This window comes from Corvus cornix, chromosome 9 (genome assembly GCF_000738735.6).
Source record: "Corvus cornix cornix isolate S_Up_H32 chromosome 9, ASM73873v5, whole genome shotgun sequence".
NCBI classification, from domain to species: Eukaryota; Metazoa; Chordata; class Aves; order Passeriformes; family Corvidae; genus Corvus; species Corvus cornix.
In genome coordinates this window covers 8,048,560-8,069,803 of record NC_046339.1, presented here as the reverse complement: position 1 = coordinate 8,069,803, position 21,244 = coordinate 8,048,560, and the positions used below count along the sequence as shown (strand labels likewise).

The window sequence follows — 21,244 nt, the reverse complement described above, 5'->3', positions numbered from 1 at the left end:
TATAAAATGGAAGTCTGCTGTGTCCAGAGAATTTTCAAGAACTGGGGGGAAAAATGAAAGAAAAAACTCCCATCTCAAGAAGGATAGAGAACACTTGCTACCATGCAAACTTGATGCCCTGCAAAACTTAAAAGGAAGAAATAGAAATGGAGATGAAAACATAAATAAATTACAAAACCTCACAGTCACGCTCACGATAACCCTAATAAAACACGTTATTAAGAAAAATAAAAGGTCAAAACATACAAGCTATACAAGTATGCTGCGGTAACTGGACTTTGAAAAGATTCTCACCACAGAAAAGCCAAAAGCATACGCATCTGACCAGACAGCAGCAATTTTCCAAACAAGTTCTATCTCCAAGAACTAACACTTTGTCTCACTTCGAATGTAATTTCCTGCCATTACCACCAATTCATACATAAATGCTGGCAATGCTGAAAGCAAACTCATAGGGGAAAAAAAAAGCATACTCAGAAATACTTATCAATAATTTCCTGCCAAAACACATGATCTGAGTGAGGTTTCTGGGAATCAAAGCCCTGTTTCAGGTCTAATGGTCAGTGTTTTCATCATCTCCCTCTTGAAGTGGAACACAAGTGTTAAACCTGCAGATGACACCACCCTGGGACTGCAAGAATACCAAATAAGAGAAAATTCTTGACCAACCAGATGCACAGAACACAAAGATCCAGCACAAAGAAACAGCATCTAGAAAAAGAGAATAAAAGCCCATAAAAGAATTTTGTAGAAAAATGTCAAAGGCTATAGCAGATCACAGGCTAGACATGAGTCATCAATGTGATCCCACTGAGAAAAAGGCCTTCAGTGCAGAGGAGTCTGGAGGAGGAGTGGGAGCCACAGCTGAAGCACTGTGAACTGACTGGACAACACCCAGAGGAGTGGAACATGAGCCCCAAGAGATCCTGAAAACATGACATATAATGCAAGGCTGAACAATCTAAAAAGCAAAGAGCACACAAATTAGAGTCATTTAGCCCAGAGAAGAGGAAACTTGGGATGTCCTAGTAAATCTCCTGATACACAGAAGGTTGTTCCATTACTTTGAAGGACAAAGAAGAACAAAAGTAAGTAGGCTTAAGTTGCAGGTAGGAAAACTTATGTCTGGGTATTGGAAAGCAAACAAATTCCTTCGTTGTGGAAAGGAATAATTCAGCACCAAAATAAGTCATGAGGGAAGGCTGCAATGTCTGTAACACAAGGGTTTATATCTAGGTCATTCAAGTCTATCTTTAATTGAGCCTTTCCTGGGGCTACATGACTCACCAGAACCCTCCCTTCTGACCCGGAGAAGCAGGTGATGGCAAAAGACAACAAAACAGTAATAATTCAGATAACAGGCCAAGAAAACTACTAAAGTAAAAGGCAAAAAGCTTTAAGACGTGAAGTAAATTAGTGAATTAAATCTGGAACAGTTGTTTGATTGGGAATCAATGACTGTCTGCAAAGTGGTGAATTCCAGCATCAGCATCACACACATTCCTAATCTTAGAACCAACTTGCAGAGTTTACACAATCTCCTTATTCTTCGACGCCAAGTGCAAGGACAACTGGTGGTGTCCTTTGCTAGAAAGGGCATTACCAATTCCACTACTGCAGGTGAAGAAAATGTACTTGCAGTTGTGTTGCTCCACTTGTAAATGAGGCTCAGAGGTTTGTTCATGAAAAAGTGACACTTCACATAACTCCACCAGTTAACTATGGAAGATGAACAGTGAGTACAATGACTGACATAAGAAATGCTTGGTAAAACCAAACAACTTTTTAAATCCATTAATATCTCTAATGCAGGTCATTAGGTATGTTCACATTCAAGATGCTGTCATTTTAAAGTAAAGGAATAATCAAAAAATCCTCTCAAACATACAAATGTTTGTGTTTGGCATCATTACTACAGAAACATTCTGCTTTAGAAAGAAAGAGGTCCAGAATAATGAAGGGAGAAAGAAAGGAAGGGGGATTTTTCAAAGAGATTTGAAGGAGAATAAACTTCAGATGACAAGCAGTGGAAGGCTGGTCTAGTCACATGCTCCAGAGTGAAAACTTGTTTAAAGATAAGACTGGAGCAGGGAGACAAAAAGTAGATAGGGGAAAGGATGGAAAAAAAAATACACAGGATACCAAAAGCAAAATGCAAGGAGCTGTTCACAGCTTTAAGAAAAGAAATACAATCATGAAAGGAAAATGAAAAAAAATGTACCTGTTAACTGCTGACACAAAATTCAAAGAGAACAGCATTTGTAGCAGAACATTTTGGATAGCTGACATTAGTGACACAGTATTTCTAAATCAATCCAGAAGATGCCACAAATAAAAGTGTTTTGCAAGCAAGAAAAAGCACACCTAATTAATAAGACTTCGTACACAGCTCTCTTCTACATCTCAGAAAATGTCTGGCACTTACAAAATGCCAGACATCCTCACTTTGGAAAGTCAGATTCTACAGCCTGAAAAAATTCCACTCGAAATCAAACAGATGTAAAGCAAGGAAAAAAACCACAAAGAGCAAGAAAACAAGTGGCAGTCTTCTTTCTGACAGTGATAAATTCTAACCTGCATGCCACTTGCTGAACGCTATTAAAAGATAAATCAAAGATTACTGAGTGACTAGAATATCACTGATTTTTTTATATGCCCTTTTTAGGCCACTTTCTGAGCACCTGAAGGTTGATGAGTTTGATGACATTTCATGATGAAGAGTAAAGACCTCTGTACAACTCCAGCCTCACTGCACAAGCACTTCTATTAGAATGAATACCTCTGCTGAAGCAGACTCAGATGATTAAAAGCAAGAACTCTATTTTCCAAATAAATCAGAATCTCAGGCCATACCAGTTTACAGGTGCAGTTGTGGAGCTAAAAGAGCTTGAATTTGCAGTCTATACAGATTTAATTCTGTTTTGTTGACATTTGCCACAGAGAAGGCACAGAAGCTGTGCAGTCAGCAGATCACAATGCACATGCAAGGCAGGCCAGGGACAAAAATCCTTCAGTTGTCAGAGCTGTGGTTGGAAAAGGACACATCCCTGACAACCTCAGTGACTTGACTGTAGTCACAGTGGGAAGTGAGTGTCAGAGCTTGGAACAAAACTCGTATTTCCTAAGTTTTATGACCATAACTACTAAAAATCACTTGAAATTAGCTAAAAACTCTGCCATCTCATAATTAGCTGATGAGACCATAACCAAGCAGATCTTCCAGAGAAATTTTAATTACACATCTCTCCAAGGAAAATTCTGCACAGGAGTTGAACTTCATTGTAAAAGAGCTGAAATGCCTTTAACTCTTCTCTAACTATGGGGCTGGTCACAGAGCCTGCTCCTGACACAAAACTGATTTGTAGTCCAAATTTCTGCCCAGCAAAGGGATTTTCCATGGTAATTCTATGCAGCCAGCAAAGCTGTGCAGAAAGCACACTGTTTCCTAATTTCACTTAATAGACAGTTCTCTCTCTTTCTAACGTCATTCTCCAACTTAGCTGCAAAAGTAGGGTAACATGCCCTTGTCAAAGGATTTCTGCAGCTAAACAGCATGAGCAGAGAAACCTTAAATTAGAGTTTTGCAAAGTGATTAAGTTGTCACCAATCTCTTTCCAAAAAAAAGTTAGTTTTCCTGCAGTTATCAAGTGAAGTTATTTCTACCCCACTTCACAGATGACTGATTTCAAAACAAATAATGCTGAATATATTATAAGAACTGGTATTTAAGGCTTCTTGACCAGGTATATTACAGGCATGTATATTACATGAATCACCTTTAAATAAAACTTGACCATAAGATGAAGTGACCTGATTTTCTCCCCTTCATGTTGCAAATTAAATCCAGATTTATTGGCTAAAGTTCAGTCCTTCAGATGATTTATAAACACAAACCAGGCATTATCTACCCTTGGAATACAGCCCTCATTTAATCTTTGATACACACCTCCCCAGCAGAAATTCTGCACCCAAATGAACTTTTGGTTTTGAAAATAGCCTAAAAGCACACCACTTACATACAGTACAGAGATGCTTGAGTCAAACTGATTTATAAAGCACAAATGAAAATAACCTTTAAAAAAAGAAAGAAAGAAGTGATTCATAGTTTTCATTTTTTATAAATTTCAATTACTCTAAGCAAAGTCGAAGTAATTTTTACTGAACTTCTTCAGCAATGATTTCATTACTGTTCTAAAAGTTAGACATTCTCTGTGCAGTAATCAGGCCCCTTTAAATCAGCACAGAAAACATATCCTGGGGAACTGAGGAGAAATATTTGACTGCAATTTTATGCAATGTATTTCATGAAAGAAACGGGATTCAACAGCCACCCCCAAACAACCCTTTCCTACATTTTGTCTGCATCTCAACCACTGTACTTGGAGAACTGCCCATCAGCCATCAGGTAAGGAAAACAGATCCAACCAAATCACCATTTCCCCACTTTGGTTTGTATTTTTGGTTTTGTTTTGGGTTTTTTTTCCCCCAGTTTTTTTAATATGTCATACCAATTGGTCATATAATAAAAAGCTTCCCCGTGAAAGAAGAGTTTTACACTGCTGCTGAGGAAGCCTCAATAACACGGATAACAAATCAGGAAATCAGAGAGGAAGCACATGAGAAGCAGCACTACAAAAAAGACCCTCCTAACACCTGCAAGTGTAAACAAAGAAAAGACAAAAACGCTTTTGCAGTCAACTTGTTGCTGTAACATACACATCTACTGAAGAGTCTTAGCACTTCAACACCACTACTAATGCATGTCAGTGTGCACCAATGCCCCCCTCCCCACTCTACAGCACTGTTAAGTTAGCAGAAATCCAAATCCTTCAGCAAGGATTAGTGACGTGAGACCAACAAACAACACATCAATCTCATTATCAAGCTTTGCAATACGTGCATTGATAATCATTAATCATCTGACAGGTGATTTTTGCTGATGACTTGCATAAACTCAGTATACTTTAATATCATCTCCCAGGGTTTCTTATTCATTACTCACAGCTTTTAAGGGGGGGGAAGAAAAACCAAACTTATATTTGCCAAAAGAACTTCTGCTATGTGACTACTGAAAAGTGAAAGCGATTTGAAAGAAGGAAGTCTCATTCAGAGCCTCTTCCTTCTTTCAAAAGCCACACTGAACACTACAGACAAAAGCAGCAGTTCCCCCAAAAACCTTCTGAGTATCATATACTACTTAATAAAGCTAATAAACAGAAGAAAACTTGGTCTCAGAAACCCTTTCTCCTAGGGAAGTGACTTGACTGATTGTGGCTGCAGAAGCAGAACACCACATTTCCTGGCAGACAGCCCAAAAGTCTGCTATTACACTGCTGTCAAGATATATTTTGATTAAAGGTGTTTTGAGGAAATGGATTTTCTTGCTTTGGATTTTCTTCTGACTATACATAGAATACTTTTCCCTCTGTCAGATAAGATGATCTATTCCCACTCCACGCCCATTTTCAGAAGTCTGTGTAAATTTGTACTCCATACAGTGAGCCAATAATTCTTTCAGTCACGTAACTGGGCAGTAGTCAAACTGAATTTGCCTTATCAAAGGTTAGCATGAAGGAAGAAACAGCCTCTCACAGCAATTTAAAACACTGCTCTAACAACTAAAATAGTGAATCAGCTGAAGCACCCTGATGTGTACACAGTGCCATGCAATTCGTTCCCCCCCTTTTAAATATCACTGCAGTAAAGAAATAAAACTGTACTAAAAGTTGTGCACTACTCATGCAACTTCCTCTTCCCACTTACTGTATCTACAGCTGTTCAAAATATCTGATAATAAATCATGTTGTAACCTCCTAAAAGACCTATAACCTGATCACATTATTTTGTGAAAACACACCCTCTAGGCAACAAGGCCTGAGAAATCATGGGGCAATAACCCTTCCTTTCACAAAGTTAAAATATGCCTAGTACTGTATTAAGAAAAGTCATACTGGTGCTCGCCACAAAGTCCTGGTTACATAGAGCTCGAGTTGTTCTTATGTTACCTTCTATTTTGTCAAGATGGCCACCAAATATAACCTGGAAAAATCCCTACTTAAAATTTAAAAAATCACCTATCTCCTCTTTATTTATCTGCAAACATAACAAACAAGGTAAACTGGCCTCGTTCACTGCTAACATACTGCCCTGCACCAGTTTCTCTGCTCAGGTCACTGATGCCAAACATACTGGTCTATTAACATCAATAAAATAAGAAAGGAAAAATGAGCTGAACGGGCAAGTTATGCTTTCTAATGCAGCACTCTGAAAGACTGCTATGGCATGTCCAGTTCTTGTTAGCAGCAAAGGATTTGAATAGAGATTCAGGTAAATTGTTTAACTCTAAAATAGTCCAACTTGCATCAATGAAGGAAATGGCTTCTTACTCTCCTCTACAATTCTAATCACAGAATTTATAAAGCATAATCCATTTTGGACTTCATATGATAAAACAAGCCTAAGACCTTGTAACAGCTGCTCCTTCATGACTGTCTTCAACAGAATGCCAAGATTCACAGTTTTCCTTCCAGTACCCAGAGAGGGCCTACAAGAAAACCAGGGAGGGACTGTTTACAAGTTCATGTAGTGATATGACAAGGGAGAATGGCTTTTAACTGAGAGAGGGCTGATTTGGATTAGATATAAGGAAGAAATTCTTTCCTGTGACGGTGCTGAGGCCCTGGCACGGTTGCCCAGAGAAGCTGTGGATGCTCTATTCCTGGAAGTGTTCAAGGCCAGGTTGGATGGGGCTTATCCTCTTGCCTCAATGTGTTTAACCAACCAAATGCCTGTAACGCATCCTCGTCCTTGCTTTATTTTAGGATCCTCCCTGTCAGACACACAGATCATCAATAACTTTTGCTCAGATGCTTTTTGGAAGAAAAGAGACTTTACAATAAATGTGTCTTCAGCTCCAATGAAGGAAGAAACTTAGTTAACATTTAGGTTCTAACACGCAAGCCTCAATCCCAGAGGCAGGGCTAGTGGCTCCCAAGTTACATTTCAAGGCCAGTCAGTGCTCTCTAACTCTTTTTTTCTTTTAAAAAAATGCTTTATGTAAAGTCCAAGAAGTTGAAGAGACATTGAGGCTTGACAGTATCTGCGGTCCAAAATGCTTGGTCTTTTGCCATTTGTTCCCAAAGCAGCCCATTGCTCTAACATGGAAATGAAGATGCTTTTGAAGTTCCAACCACACAGTTCTAATTTCTGAACTGAAAGTTTTCCTTTGTGGGCTCCAGCAATTAAGTTTTCTTTATCTGCAATATCATCGTCCTGTCAGGTGTGTACAAAAGGAGAGTAGGCAAGATTTTTAAAGCTGAAGGGTGACTTCAGACACCCATCAGGAGACAACCATAGGGCATCGCACTTTATAAAATAAGAATTGAGAGCTCAAAAATCACAAGCCACTTTTTCAGAAGACTTCTCAAAATATATAAACTACATTAAACACGGAAAGTGCTACAATTCTGCAATAATCTATCACAGAAATAGCAGCTATTAAACCGGCCACATTAAGAAATACAGAACCAATGCAAGAAATGAAACATTTAATATACAAATCCTTCACATATCTTGAATGAACATAGTATCTTGGAAAAAGAACCCCCCAAGTGCATCCTTTCTGTACATTCCCTGCATTTGTTAAGTAGGTTTATAGAATATTTTCAATATTAAATAAAGCATTCAAATCTGTGACAGGCTATGAACTTTCTCTTAAAACTAGAAAGCAGCTCAAATTTTGTAGATAGCAATTTCACCATAAAAAAATTACATCTGTCAAGTCCATGACAGGAAAAATACAGAGCAATCATACATTCCTTCACATACTGGCATTCTATATACGTTATTATCTTAAAATGAAATGCTGTTTACCCTCTGCTTTGAAGAATCATTTATAAAAGTATTTTACACCAGCATGAAGGGCTCCTGTTCTGGAGTACTCATACAGCCATTATTGAAAACCCCTGTTTTCAATATTTGGATTTGTTCTAGTAGGCAATAGCTACTTATGCCAATCAGCTCCTGCGCTGTGAGTCTAATTCACATTTTCTTTCAGCATGGAAAAAACCCAACAAATCCTTTCCAAAAGCATCTTCCCCCAAAATCACCATTAAATAATAAATCTTAAGGCTTTTTCAAAAAGTGTGCCAAAATTATACTGACAATTGCTGACAGTGGCTGCTCAATAGATTTCACAGGAAGAGAATTAGTTCATAGCTGGAAGTGTCTAGCTCTTCCTTTTAACATGCCTTGAGAAAGCCTGCTCTGTAAAACATTACAGTTTGAGTCTACTGCATCCATCCAAAAGCATTTTTAGTTCTAATTCCATTTCGAACGTGATTTATAACCTAAGCGCCAGTTGAATGCCTGCTTTCAAGACACGTGTACAAAGTAGTCTATCCTTAAAGCTTGGTAAACCTTAAGCTTCCTTTCCATTTTGTTGCAATTCCCTTTCCAAACAGATATGTAAATGTCTACAAAAATGTGCACAACCACACAAAGGAGCACAAAAACGTGCAAAGGAGTAACGAAATGCAACAACAGATGACAATATGTATTTTGGGGGATAAACCATACAAAACCTCTTCCCCTAGTAAAACATTTCAGGATAAAAACAAACAGTCTGCCTTTTGTCTACATCATTATCTCTCCTTCCCATTTACAGGAAAGTTATCCTTTCCCAGACTTATTTTTATTCAAAGTAAACAAGGAAAAAAATCCTCTTAAGTCACTGCATGTGGGAGGCCAAGGAATTGCAGGGGTTTGTTTTTTAACTCACAGTGTAGTTCTCAGTCCTCCTTTCTATCTTTTCTACCGTGGTCTGTAGTAATGTTAAATGGTTTTCTCAACAGCAGGTGGAAAGACATTTGTATTAAAAAAAATAGTCAAGCTGCAAATATGTCACCTGTGTTTTGCTGGAAGATATGACCTTGCATTTACAGAGACACTTTGCCACATCTATTTTGCTGCAGTTCTTATCTGCTGGCTTAACAAACAGATTTAGTGCTAGAAATTGAAGGATTTTTTTCAGAGGTAAACTTTTTCCTGGTGACATAATTACAAAACCAGTCATAACTACTAAGCACATCACAATACAGTCAATTAAAAGCAAGAGCAGATCATCAGTGAAAGTCACAAGTCATGATGCTTTTAATGAAATTTAAACACATTGTTAAATTTTTCTTTTATAACTTGTCTCTCCATCCCAGAGGAAAGCAAATGTCAGATTTAATGAAGTCAGCCAACCCATTTAAAACCAGAAAAAAACCAATACCAATGTTATTCAAAGCACATGTTGAATGTTATTAAATTCAGCACATATTTACTTGCCTTAGATTATTAATTTTATCTTCCACTGAGAGTACAGAAACAATCTCTGAGCAGTAAACAGAGCCTTCTACCCATCCCACCAGATACTCCCTACTGACCAGAACATAAATAAGTTTTGCTCATTGTCAACAAAATTCTATTTTTCTCCCTTATTTTTTTCCCTCTTCTCTCTTAGTCACATAAAACCCATAAGCAGACAGAAGTTATTAAGGGAGCAGGATCCTGTTAGTGCAGGAATATCATACAGTCAATTAAATAGTCCTATTATTGAGTGGTAAGTGGAAATATGGCACAACAAAAATTTGCTGCTTAAAAAGGTCATGGCTAGGAAAACAAAGAAAAGAGGATGGGAAAAGATACAGGTCGAATATCCAAGTCTCACAGCAAGGCAGCACATCAGACAACACCAATCTTCCCATTTTTAAATGTCTTTTAAAGTCTTTGAAAGAATCAGTGTCAAGACTGGTTTGATTAGGTTTTGGTATGCAGATTGAGAGTTTAATTTTCATGAGGTAAGACTTAAGAATTACACACAGGACACAACGGATGTCTCCATTTGGAGCAGACAGCTGGCTGAAGACAGGGCCAGGTTCTGCACGCTTTGGAACACATTGTGCTGCAAATGTATCAGCCCTCAGCAGTCGCAGAATACAAAGAGAAAATAAGGTTAAAAGACCCAAACACATGGGAGCACTAGTCCAGCAGATCAAAGAATATCTCTAGCAAAAAAAACGGGCCACATTTTCTCCTGTACTAAGTTACAGGAGGGGAGTCCTTGACCTCCAGCTCTCAAACTACTCTAGCAAAGCAACACAACCTTTGGGCTGTTCCAACATGCACAGTTCAGAAGGTATTAACTGGGCACTCTGAACCACAGGAACTGTTCTGAGCAAATAAGCATTTATTTTTTATTTTCCTAGCATAAAATAACAGGCACCCACTTAGTTTTAACCAGAAAGGGGAAGACACTTCATTGACAAATAAAAGGGGGAAAATTGTATTCCAGGTTAGCAAGGTGATTTCAGAAGCTAGATTCTGTCATTAGATTAGTTTAAAGTACTTTTGGCATTCAGAAAACAGAGGGAATTCTTTGGGGGGGAAAGAAAAAGGTAACTGTATTCAGTAAAATGATTAAGTAAAAATAATACACATTTGTCAGTGCTAACAATGAGATAAACGCTGTCCACCTTGTTCAGAATGCCAGTAACTGCAAGGTATTACAAAATACCATCTGTCCTCTCAGAACATCTTAACAGTAACCAGTATCTGAAAGGGAAAAAAAACCATCCCAGACATACAATCCTCTAGTGCTAATCTATTTGAGAACATCCCCTTATTAGTAGAAATTTTTCATTAGAACACATCTAGAAGATGAAGAAGAACACTCCTACAGATACAGGGCTGGCTGTGGAGGATGTGAGGTGTGACAGGGACTACCTACACAGAACAGTCAAAAACATTCCTGGTGATCACCCTTCAATGCAGCCTATGGAGAACTTCTGGATTTGATAAACTCCTGACATCCCTCCCAATCTGAACCTTCTGGTAACCATGAAATAAATAAAATAGTCTGGTAACTACGTTTCACAGTTAATCAATAGATTTTATCTTTGATTTACAGTTAAGTAAGAAAGCTGCCTTTGCCAAAATACCCAGCTCTCCACAGCATTAAAGCTGTTGTGCACTACAGCATTCAGGTTCTTAAACTGCAAAGATACTCTGCCAAATCCAGCACAGCACTTGTCTTGAATTGTCATTTATAAAAGAGGGGCTAGGCAGGCAGCTCTTAGGTTTTCTTCATGCAGTATCCTCTGTACATCATTGAGCTAGACAACAGATCAAAAGGCTCAAACTCCTCATAACAGCAATAGAAATCCTGAGACCCTTCTCCACTTGACAAGACTAATAATTCAAAATTATGCAGCTAAAATCATACGTACATTCTACCACAATTTTCAGAGACCACCCTGCCAAAGGTGTCATTACTTTCTGTTAATAGCACTGCAACAGCTCCTGTGCAACTCCCTGTGCACTATCAGGCATCAGCACAGCTCAAACGCTGTCATAAACCCACAAAATGAGAAGTGGAACAGAAAGTCCCTGGGTGTTACAAATGTCACCGTACTCTCGTTTTGTGTTGGTACGGCACGAACTCGACCATGGGAGCCACAATAGCACTTGGTACACAGATTAGCCATGAGGTCTAACCCATCATATCTGGAAATGCAAATAAAACATACTGTGCTATTCCTGAATATTAATGATGCTTCCTATCAACTGTTGTTGATCCGGTTGCTTTTTTCAAGCAGAGTTGGCTGTGCCTGCGGCGTTATGCAACCGTCCAAATCCACATGCCTACTGCTCTCTGAGCTCTCAAGGTAACAGAGCTGGAACCCAAACATTTCTCCCGCCCAAAGCTTATTTTTGTCACGGCATTTTACTCAAAGCCATGAATTCTAACTCCATTTGTCTCTATATTTTTTCATTACTAAAACCTAAGTACTTCCAACTATTAACTACATACTATAATATCACATTAACTAGAAAGTTAATGACTTACTATGCAGCTTATTTAGCATGAGGCAGCATCAGATGGAGAAAAAGTAAAAAACTGTCTCTCTAGGATGGTGTGAATTGTTTCTGAGCAAAAAAACCAGACTGAAGGCCAAGATACCAAACAACCTGATGATTTGTGCCACATAGGCACTGAAGGCTGTACTACTGTCACCAGTTTCTCAGATACAACAAATCACTAAAAAACATCTAATACTTCAGTTAAAAAACTGTTACGGACTTGTAAGATGATAATAAGGATGAAGGAAGTCTTACATTCTCAGCATGTCTCCTCAGAGGACTGCTCATGTCTTTCTATCCCTTTCTGTAGCTCTACAGGCATGCACAGGTCTTCACAGAGCAAAGCACAGCAAAGCCACCACTTTAAAAACTTAGCGAAAATAGTTTGAATTCTGTACTAGGTCCTCTCCTTACTTTAAGTTCACCTGCTTCATTTTCCCTGTTGCCTTTACAACCCTTGACAATGCAAGTTCTCAAGGCCATATACATTCATGAGCACTTAGTATATGAAATACTGTTCTCTTAAGCAAACAAGAAGTTGCAAAACAATTCATTGGTTTCATACAGAGAGTACTTAATAACTACCTAAAAGCACCTTCAGCAAAGTACGAGTACCTCCCCCTTTACCCAATCCCTTACTACTTTTCCAGCATTTCTGCACACCAACGATTTTCTTTTGTATTACTACAACATCCCCCTTACATCACTCCCACGTATTTGCCTGATTCCAACCCTCCTGTATGGATGAGGACCCTTTTTTTAAAACCCACTGCCACATCAAGCACAGGTACAAATGCACGTTCCAAAGGCATCCAAACCTACGCATTCTTCTCTTCTCCTCTCAGACACAGATTTTGGCACCTTTTGATTCAAATATTTCTGACACCTCACTCTTCCTACTCATTCTGGTTATTTTGTCAGCATCTTTCCCCATGTTTTTAGCCCTCTGACTCTCTTTCAGAACCTAAACATCACAGCCATGTGAACAAGCAAACATATGGTGGGATCTATATTAAACCAGTGATTACAGACAGGGATGAGCTGTCTGAGTGTCTTTAGGAAGAAACATGCAGTGTGATACCTATCTTAGGCCATTTTTCATCTTTATGAGCTGTGAAACAACCAAGCCATTAACATCTGTGACGTCAATAGAAAAAAACCACACAAAACACATATCATTGCAATAATTTTTTCTCATCAGTATCATATTTAAATGTCTACCAAGAATCTTGACTTTTTATTGTCCTGCTTTTCTACTACACTAATTCTTCCCTGTCAAGACTACTGTGAGTTTGAAACAGTCATTTTCCACCAGTTTCCTTTAGAAGCACTAAAACCTCCTACTGCCAAGTTTATTGCTCATTTTGATACACTTATCTTTTACTTTCTATTAAGGGCAAACAGATTTCTGGAAAGCTAGTCAGTGTACTACTCGCAGTGAAAAAAGCAACCATGTTTGATACATGAATTGCTAGCACTGATACAGTCCTAATCTAAACTCTACAGACGACAGCATAATGCTGCTTTAAAAACCACACACACAAACCTCAAGCCACCTTCAAGTGGAAAATGACAGCTATATTACACCAAACAGGCTTTTTTTCTAGAAACCAAGTGTACGACTGTAACAGAACAGAAGAGTGCAGTCAGAGCTCAAACAGAGCAATTAATTTCCAGGTCAGTAACTCTTGGTGTCACACCAAACTAGCGAGCACTGTCAAGCTGCCACTGAGACCATCACCACAAGCACTCTGCCTCAGACACAGAACTGGGAAAATCTATGAGCCATGGGAAACGAGGTCAGGGAAAAACAGGAGGAAAAAGAAAACACTAAAATTTTTATCTTTTTTTTTTTTTTTTTTTGTAAAAAGTGATGCAACAAATTCAACAAATCATTCGTGAGACAGAAGCTTTAACAACTAAAATGTGAAAACCTAACTAATGTAAGCCCTTGCACTAACCTGGACAACATCCGTGATGCAAAGTAACTCCAATGAATGGAACAAGTCATTTTACAAATACATCATTTAGAAAGAATTTCTCCCTCAGAGAAAATTCAAGTGGGATAATGCCGGTCCGGGCAGGAAGCCGGCCAATAGTTCAAATCAAAATTGTGAAACTCAATGTACTTTCCTGCTACAGCAGCACAGACGTGACAGCCACAGCCGCCTGGGTTCCCCTGCTCGCTCTAGCCCAGCACAGCAAGCAGCGCCTGTGTAGGGGACAGGCACCCTCACTGCCTCCTTTTTCAAGTGGTTTTCCCCGCCAAAAACATTTCACGGATGTTTTCCTTCAATTTCTTTCACTTTCAAATCCTCAGCACGCAGCGGCTGCAAAGCGCTCAGGTACGGGGAAATAAGAGAGAGACGCACGTCGGGTGAAAAAGCCTTAAAACATTTCGCAACGGGAAGGAGGAAGAAGCTGCGAATCTCTGAAGTGTCTGTCCAGGGAAAAAGGCACCGTCATTTCTCCGGGAAGTTTGGGGAGCCCTTCCCAACGGGGGCCGCACGTAAGGGAACGCGCTGTCCTCTGTACCAAGGGGGTTTCGAGGAAAAAAAAAACCCACAAAAAACCCAACCAAAAGCCAAAAAAACCGAAACAACCCAAACCCTCGAATACAGGTGAAAAAAAAAAATTAAAAACCCGACAATAACGATCCAAGTGCAGCCTGCGGGTCTCCCCAGCCCCTGCGGGGGGAAGGACTCTCCTCCCTTCCGCACCCCGGCCCCGCTCCTCCGCTTCCTCCGCGGACCCGCGGCCCGGGCAGCGCCATCGGGACGGGGCCGAACCGAGAGCCCGCCCTGCCCGGGGCGCGGGGGGTGCAGGGGAGGCACCTACCAGCTGCTGCCGGACCCAGCGCAGCATCCCCGGCGGAGCGGGTCGCGGCCCCCGCAGCGGGGCTCCCTCGGCAGTGCCGCGCCCTCCCTCCGCTGTGGCCGCCGCCGCCTCAGGCCAGCCGCCCGCCGCGGCTGCTCCCCATGGCGCGGGGCCCACGCCGAGTCAGGAGCGGCACAGCCCCGCCGGCGCCCCGAGCCGCGGCTGCCGCCGCCATCACACCACGGCCGCTGACACCCGGCAGCTGCGGCCGCCCCGGGAAGTGACGTGGCAGGGCGGGGAGAGGGGCCCGTGTGAGCGTTGGAGCCGTGAGGGGGGAGCCGCCGTCGCCTACCCCGGGCCTGGGCTGCCGTGGGCCGGCTGCTCCGCTGCCCCGCGGTACGGCTTCTCGGGCACAAGAGCCGTGCGTGGGCCCGAGTGTTCCTCGGGCAAAATCGCAGCTCCCCACACGGGCTCCGGCCGCAGCCCGTCAGCGCTCAGCGTCCTCAGCCAGGGCTTCATGAGGGCCCCCTGTTCTACCCAGATGAAGCTACTTCGCAACTTGATTGTTTTATCTTCGTTTTCTTGTAAAAAATGCAAAGGGTACACATGTTGGAATAAAGACTTTGAAACGAGGCCAGATAATCCCTGATTTAGAGTTAAAGCCCAAGTGCACGGTGTGGGGGTCTCCCAAAGCAGGAACAGGTGCTGCCTCGAGGACCTGGCGCCCTGCTGCTGGCAGCATTGTCATGAACTCCTGTTTGTTAAAATCGGGTGTAGAAACGTGCTGATGTCAGACAGTGATCTCTTTGAAATCTTCCCACCTGGACGCGTTCCTGTGTCACCTGCTCTGGGTGACCCTGCCTTGGCAAGGGGGGTTGGGCTGGATATCTCCAGAGGTCCCTCTCAACCTGAAAAATCTGTGATTCTGCTCTAAAAACAGCCGCTGCTTATGAAGACAAAACAGTGTTCAGCGCCAAACACTTGGACACACCTATACAAGTCTGCAGCTTCTGTGCCTGTGTGACTAAGAACTAAAGGAGATTATTTTAAGCAGTAATTTTTTTAAGCAGACCTGGGCATTTGTGACCAAATACAGTTGTCACCGAAGTCAGTGACACTGAATTAAAGAGAAGTGTTTCTGTGTGTGAAGAGCACTGTTCCTGCCACTCCCATTTGTTCCCAGGGAATTATGATTTGTAGCAACAAATCATAATTGTATCTGCTATAGTTTTTAGTGTTCACATAGAAATTTAGAACGTAATTCAGGATTTAAGATGGATGATCTAATGTCTGAGCAACTGAATCTCGTGGTGAGTGCTGATGGTTTAAGCATCTGCATTTAATTAGAAAAGTAACGTTTAAACAGCAGGGAATAAAACTATTTTTATCAGGCACTTAGGGAAGCTAATGTTAGCAAAACTCTGTATTAAATGCTAGGCATTATTTCAAAACATTTAAATACATCAAAGCTGAGTTTCAAACAGCTTGCTCTACCCTATTAATCTAATGTGAGGTTGAAAATAACAGAGTGATTTCATAGCTATGGCACGTTGCCTGGAGAGTGGCCTTAAGCTAGAAGCTGGACTGATACACTCAATATTCGTGCTCCTCCTTTATCATCGGGTGTAGCACAGTGTCCTGACCACTACACACTAAGATTCACGTGCCATTACTCTGAAGTGCAAGTGTATTTGTCACTCTGTCCCTGCCAAATTCAAGTATGAGTTGCACTTTCTGCAAGCCTCTGTTTCCATGGCTTGCAGTTGTGTTACATAAAGCTGCTTGGCGCTGTCTGTTCCACATTTGCTGTAATGATACTGTTTCACCAGACAAAACTTGGAAGCAATTTGCAAGTGATTTGAACCCTGCAGTTTGTATTTTTCACTCTGTTTGTATTTTAGTGGATGAAAGTATATTGATAGGATGGAATTATTTTGCTCTGTGCAGCAAAGGCTCTGACTGCACCTTTTCAAATATACAGAAAAATTCCACTAGAAAAACATCCTTTCCTAGCATCCTGCCTTGTAAAACTTTGAACCTTTTAAATTGCTCAAAAGCCCACACTAGACATTTATGAAGTTTCATCTCACCCTTGAGAGATAAATAGTTTTCAGAAGAGAAAATTGAAGCAGAGTAGCCAAGCCAGATATTGATTAGCCAGTAACACTCCAACACTTCTCAAATCAGAGGTCAACTATATTAAGAATTAAGATTCCCACATCAGAGATCCAACTTTGAAATAGTGCCCTGAAACCTCACCTGAATTCACACAGCAGGCTTATACAGGAAAAAAGCAACTGCTGCAAAAAAAGTCACCTTCTGAAGATGAGGTTTAACCCATTGCCCAGGCTCTTGAGATCAGACTCCAAGCTTTCCACTTAAGTATCTGAGAGCAATGATTTCAGATGTTTGTTTAGCAAGATCAGGATACAAATGCTGTCTGATAAAGAAATATTTACATAAACATAAAAACACACACTTAAATGTTAGGTCCAGCAAGCTTTTATTTATATGTGCATGAGTAATTCTTATATAATCAATGGTGCTACTTTTAGGTTTATAAAATTAAACTTTGGTAACCACAGAATCATTGCTTGAACACGCAACCATCAAATTGTTTCTGGGGCTGCTGGTGCTGCTCCCTGAGCTTGTTCCTGTGCAAGACATTAACACATTTCCATTAGTTTTGAATGGTGTTTTGGGGTCCTTTTTAAGCAGGACCTGGTGAGGTGCTGTCAGGCTGTATGGCCACATCCAGTACATGGTGAGAGAAGATGGAAGTGTGGCACTGACACCAGAGGGTGAGTTGCCTGCAGCATTCCTGCCTTGGAAAGCTCTGAAGTGCTTGGCAGCTGAGCCCTTTCACCTGCCCCATCCCTGGATGCACCATTCCCATCCCAGGCTCCCAGGGTGCTGCTGCAGTGCAGACAAGGCACGTGATAGCAAAGGAGGTGGTGTGCTCTGGTGCACTGACTTTGGGGCAGCCCGGCTCTTGTGTTGCATCTAGAAAACACCTCTGTCCTTTGGGCCAGCAAAACAGCAAAGCCAAAGAGGTGCAGCATAGAGATGTAGGTTTGTGTAGCAGAAACCAGTAATACTCCTTACCGTATCATTTTCCTGGTGGAAAATTCCTCTCAGTCATTACTTTGGTTTTAATTAAATATTTTGTAATTTCTCTAAATGAATATTTTAATCTATGCATTATTTACTTAGATAACTATGGTGCTAATTAAAAATGTACACTGTAAAAATGCCTGTTTTGTTTCTAATCCATAGAGAGAATGAGAGATACAGGGTTTCTTCAAGGCATCTTTATTCCACAAGCATTACTGGCTGAAGCATCAATTATATAGAGATAATCAGTGGCTGATTTTCAGTCACAAGGCTTTTCATCTGAAGACACATGTGCATTCTTACCTAGAGCAACCAGTCTTCAGGGAAAAAGTAAAAGAGTTAGAAAACAAACTGAACTTTTTAAAGGAAAATCTTGCGTGCAGTTTGTCACTCCTTTTTTATGCCCTGCAAGAAATAAGATCAGATTAAATTACAGGGTGCACAAGGTGACATTTCCAAGACACCTACTGGATCTCCAAAATTATGCGTTAATTTTAATTTCTTCTTACCCTTTCTCTCAGTTGTTAAAACCTAGATCTTGATGTAAAACTTTACCTTTCCATTGTTGTTTTTTTCTTTTCATTTGAGAGCTTTGCTTAGAGTGTAGAACTTCAACTTCTACCCAACACATTAAGCTCAAGAGAGCTGGATCCCAAGTGCCAGGTGAGGGGTTCCATGTGACACACAGAAGGCCAAACCTGTCAGTCCCCTGCAGGCACAGAGAACTTTCCACTGCACCACATTTCACCAAAAGATGCTCTGCACTTACCTTATCCCTGGCTGTGTGGAATGGCCTGGCATGCTAAATGCAAGTCAAGAGAGTTTACAATCACTGCTACTCAGTTTGCAAGGCCCCAGGATAACAGGAAGCTGTGGAAAGCATTAAAATTCATCTTCCCTTTCAGCCTCACTGTTACCTTTTAATTACGTGTTGCCTGTAGGCCATAATGTTCAGCTTGTGGCTTTCTCTAAAGCTGTTTTGTTTTCTTTTTCCCCAGAGAAGCAGTCCAAGATTAGGGGAAATAGGAAATCCTGAAAAGCCATCCCTTATCTTCATGAAGCTGAGTATGGCCCCGGTAAAGAATAAAACACTGATTGTTCATGCTCTTTTATTTCTTTCTTATGTTTTTTTTTAAGGGAAGAGATACATTTTTTTAACCCATGGCTCATAAAGTTTGGAACATCTCCAATGACCCTGTCTTGATGGACAGGGGAGGACTCATAATCTTGCAAAACAAGGGTTTTGGGAGGAAATGTGTTAAGGTAAGTCAGTTAATTTCTAGTATATCCTTGACAGTGACATAATCTTGCGATTCTGTATTATTAACAAGAATAACCTTATAAAATGTAATTTTTCTCCAGACTCTTTATTTAATGATTTATAAAAATACACTTCTCCAACTAATTAATTCTTATCTTCATCTTGCTATAATGATTTACTTTTCTAATTTACAAGCCCTGGTGATTATTGGAATTCATGCATCACCTCATGGTTAACCTTTGTAAAAAATTGCCAGGCAGAAAATGATGCATCTCAATAAAAAACTCATAATATTCTACGAGGAATTTTTTTCTGCTTTGTAGCTCCTCAGTTCAGACCACTGAGTGGATAAAGAAAGATTGAATTCTGGAGAATAAACACAGGGCCTGGTGTCCAGGTCTCTTGACACCGGTCACCTGGAACATTACCGTGACAACTGTAATACAAACAGTTACACACCTAGGGATGTTACGTTGGAAAGGAGTTTGAGAGCTTTGTGGGAAAGGAACATAGGGATTCTGTTCATGGTTGTACACTCTCTTTTAACTTAATAGCTTGCTTCAAAATAGTGTAACATCTGCTATATGGAATGTTCTCCATGTAGTGGGAAGTAGGGTTTTGAGCACTCTCAGATAGAACCTCAGTTTCCCATTTCTTGGAGGAAAAACAGCTGGATTGGATAGAGGTTTTCTGAGAGCACCTTCTGGTTCAGACTTTACAAGTCACATAAATCTCTGTAGGATTTAGATATGAAGTAAGATTGTTATAACTAACATAACGTATTTTTATGTTTCCAGGATTCAGTTTTTCAGTATTTGAGTTAGCTCATAGAAAGCCAGCTAACATGTTCCTATACTGCACTCAAATTACAAAGTAGATACTCCTGAAGGTGGTCCTTGCTGTGCTGTTGGCTGGATTGTACCCAGCTTGAATGCTGAAAACCTAACTTGGATGCCTGTGGATCTTACCTGTCCCAGCAGCAACAAGCTGTGATTATACAGACTCCTTTTCAAGGGTCCTCCTTTTTCTCAACTCATCCAAGGGAAAAGGGAAAAAAATAATTTAAGAGAGCCTTAATTCAGTGCTTCCCATCAATTCCTCACTATTTATGTTTGTGCCTCAATGGTAAGTGGCAGGATATTAGCCAGTATTGGTGAGTTCCTCCCTTTCTCAAGGGTAAGAGAATAAATTCATGTCCATTGACTTTACCCCTGTACCTGCTTTGTACAGGTGTCTTAAAGAGTAGTGGTTACTCCCTTGCACAGGCGTGTCCATGACAAAGCCCAGGGCTCCAGCCTGTCTGGGTTACACAAATGCCTCAGGAAACAAGGCAGAGAAGCTTGGAGAGGCAAGACAGACACCTTGGAGAGGTGAAGAAAATTTCAGTGCCTGATCTAAAACTGATACAGCCACCTTGGGTGACAAAGGACAAAATACAAGAGCTCTGCCAACGTTGGCCATGAACACAGGTTTCAAATAAGTCAGTGAGTAGAAGAGGTTCTCACAGACGAAGACAAAATCACTTGTACTTGCTCAACACTGGAGATGCTGTTCATTAGCAGCTGTAAAAGCAATTTTTGCTAACAGAGGTGCATTTTATACAGCAAAAAGGTTTAACAAAAGCATTTACCAACAAAATAAGCTGACAAAACCACTTCTTTCTTCCCACACAGTGGCATTTCAGAAACTGTAAATTAATCACATCTCCCTCCAGGTGATATTTCTGATGGGACCTGTCTTTCCAGCAGCTTTCCTTTCAGCACCATCCTTCCTACCTAAACCAAGTGTGTTCACATGTATGCTAATAGCACCCTGCATGTCTCTGGGCAGATCTCCCGTGTAGGTGTGTCCAGCAGGAATGCCAAGCTGGCTCCCAGCAGTTGCTGACCTCGCTCCCACCGGAGCCCTGCCCCGGACCGGGCTGTGCACGTCACTCACGCTTCCCTCACACAGACACAGCACGTTGTTGTTTAGGTCACATTGATGGGTTTGACTAGTAATCACAAAAAAGGCTTTTGGTTGGGTTCTCCCCTTCCACCCTCCTTATTTTGGCATAAATAGAGCAAAACGGGTTGATTTACACTGCTCTTGGGGACTGAGACTTTACTGGCCTTTAGTTTGGAGTACCATAACCAAAATGTGATTTTT

General features: G+C 40.8%; 1 protein-coding gene across 13 annotated transcripts in view; it reads right to left on the bottom strand.

The window, feature by feature from the left end:
- Window positions 1-14,894, bottom strand: part of ATP11B (ATPase phospholipid transporting 11B (putative)) — a 65,530-nt gene extending 50,636 nt beyond the window's left edge. For 6 of the 13 annotated variants that reach the window (XM_039556642.1, XM_039556639.1, XM_039556640.1 and 3 more), the window contains exon 1: window positions 14,743-14,883. In XM_039556642.1, the coding sequence (XP_039412576.1) occupies window positions 14,743-14,769 (27 nt within the window). In that variant the 5' untranslated portion in view covers window positions 14,770-14,883. Of the gene's footprint in view, window positions 1-14,742 lie in introns of all 13 variants that reach the window. The other 7 variants (XR_005602587.1, XM_039556632.1, XM_039556634.1 and 4 more) reach the window with 3 other exon arrangements.
- Between the last annotated feature and the right edge of the window lie 6,350 nt (window positions 14,895-21,244).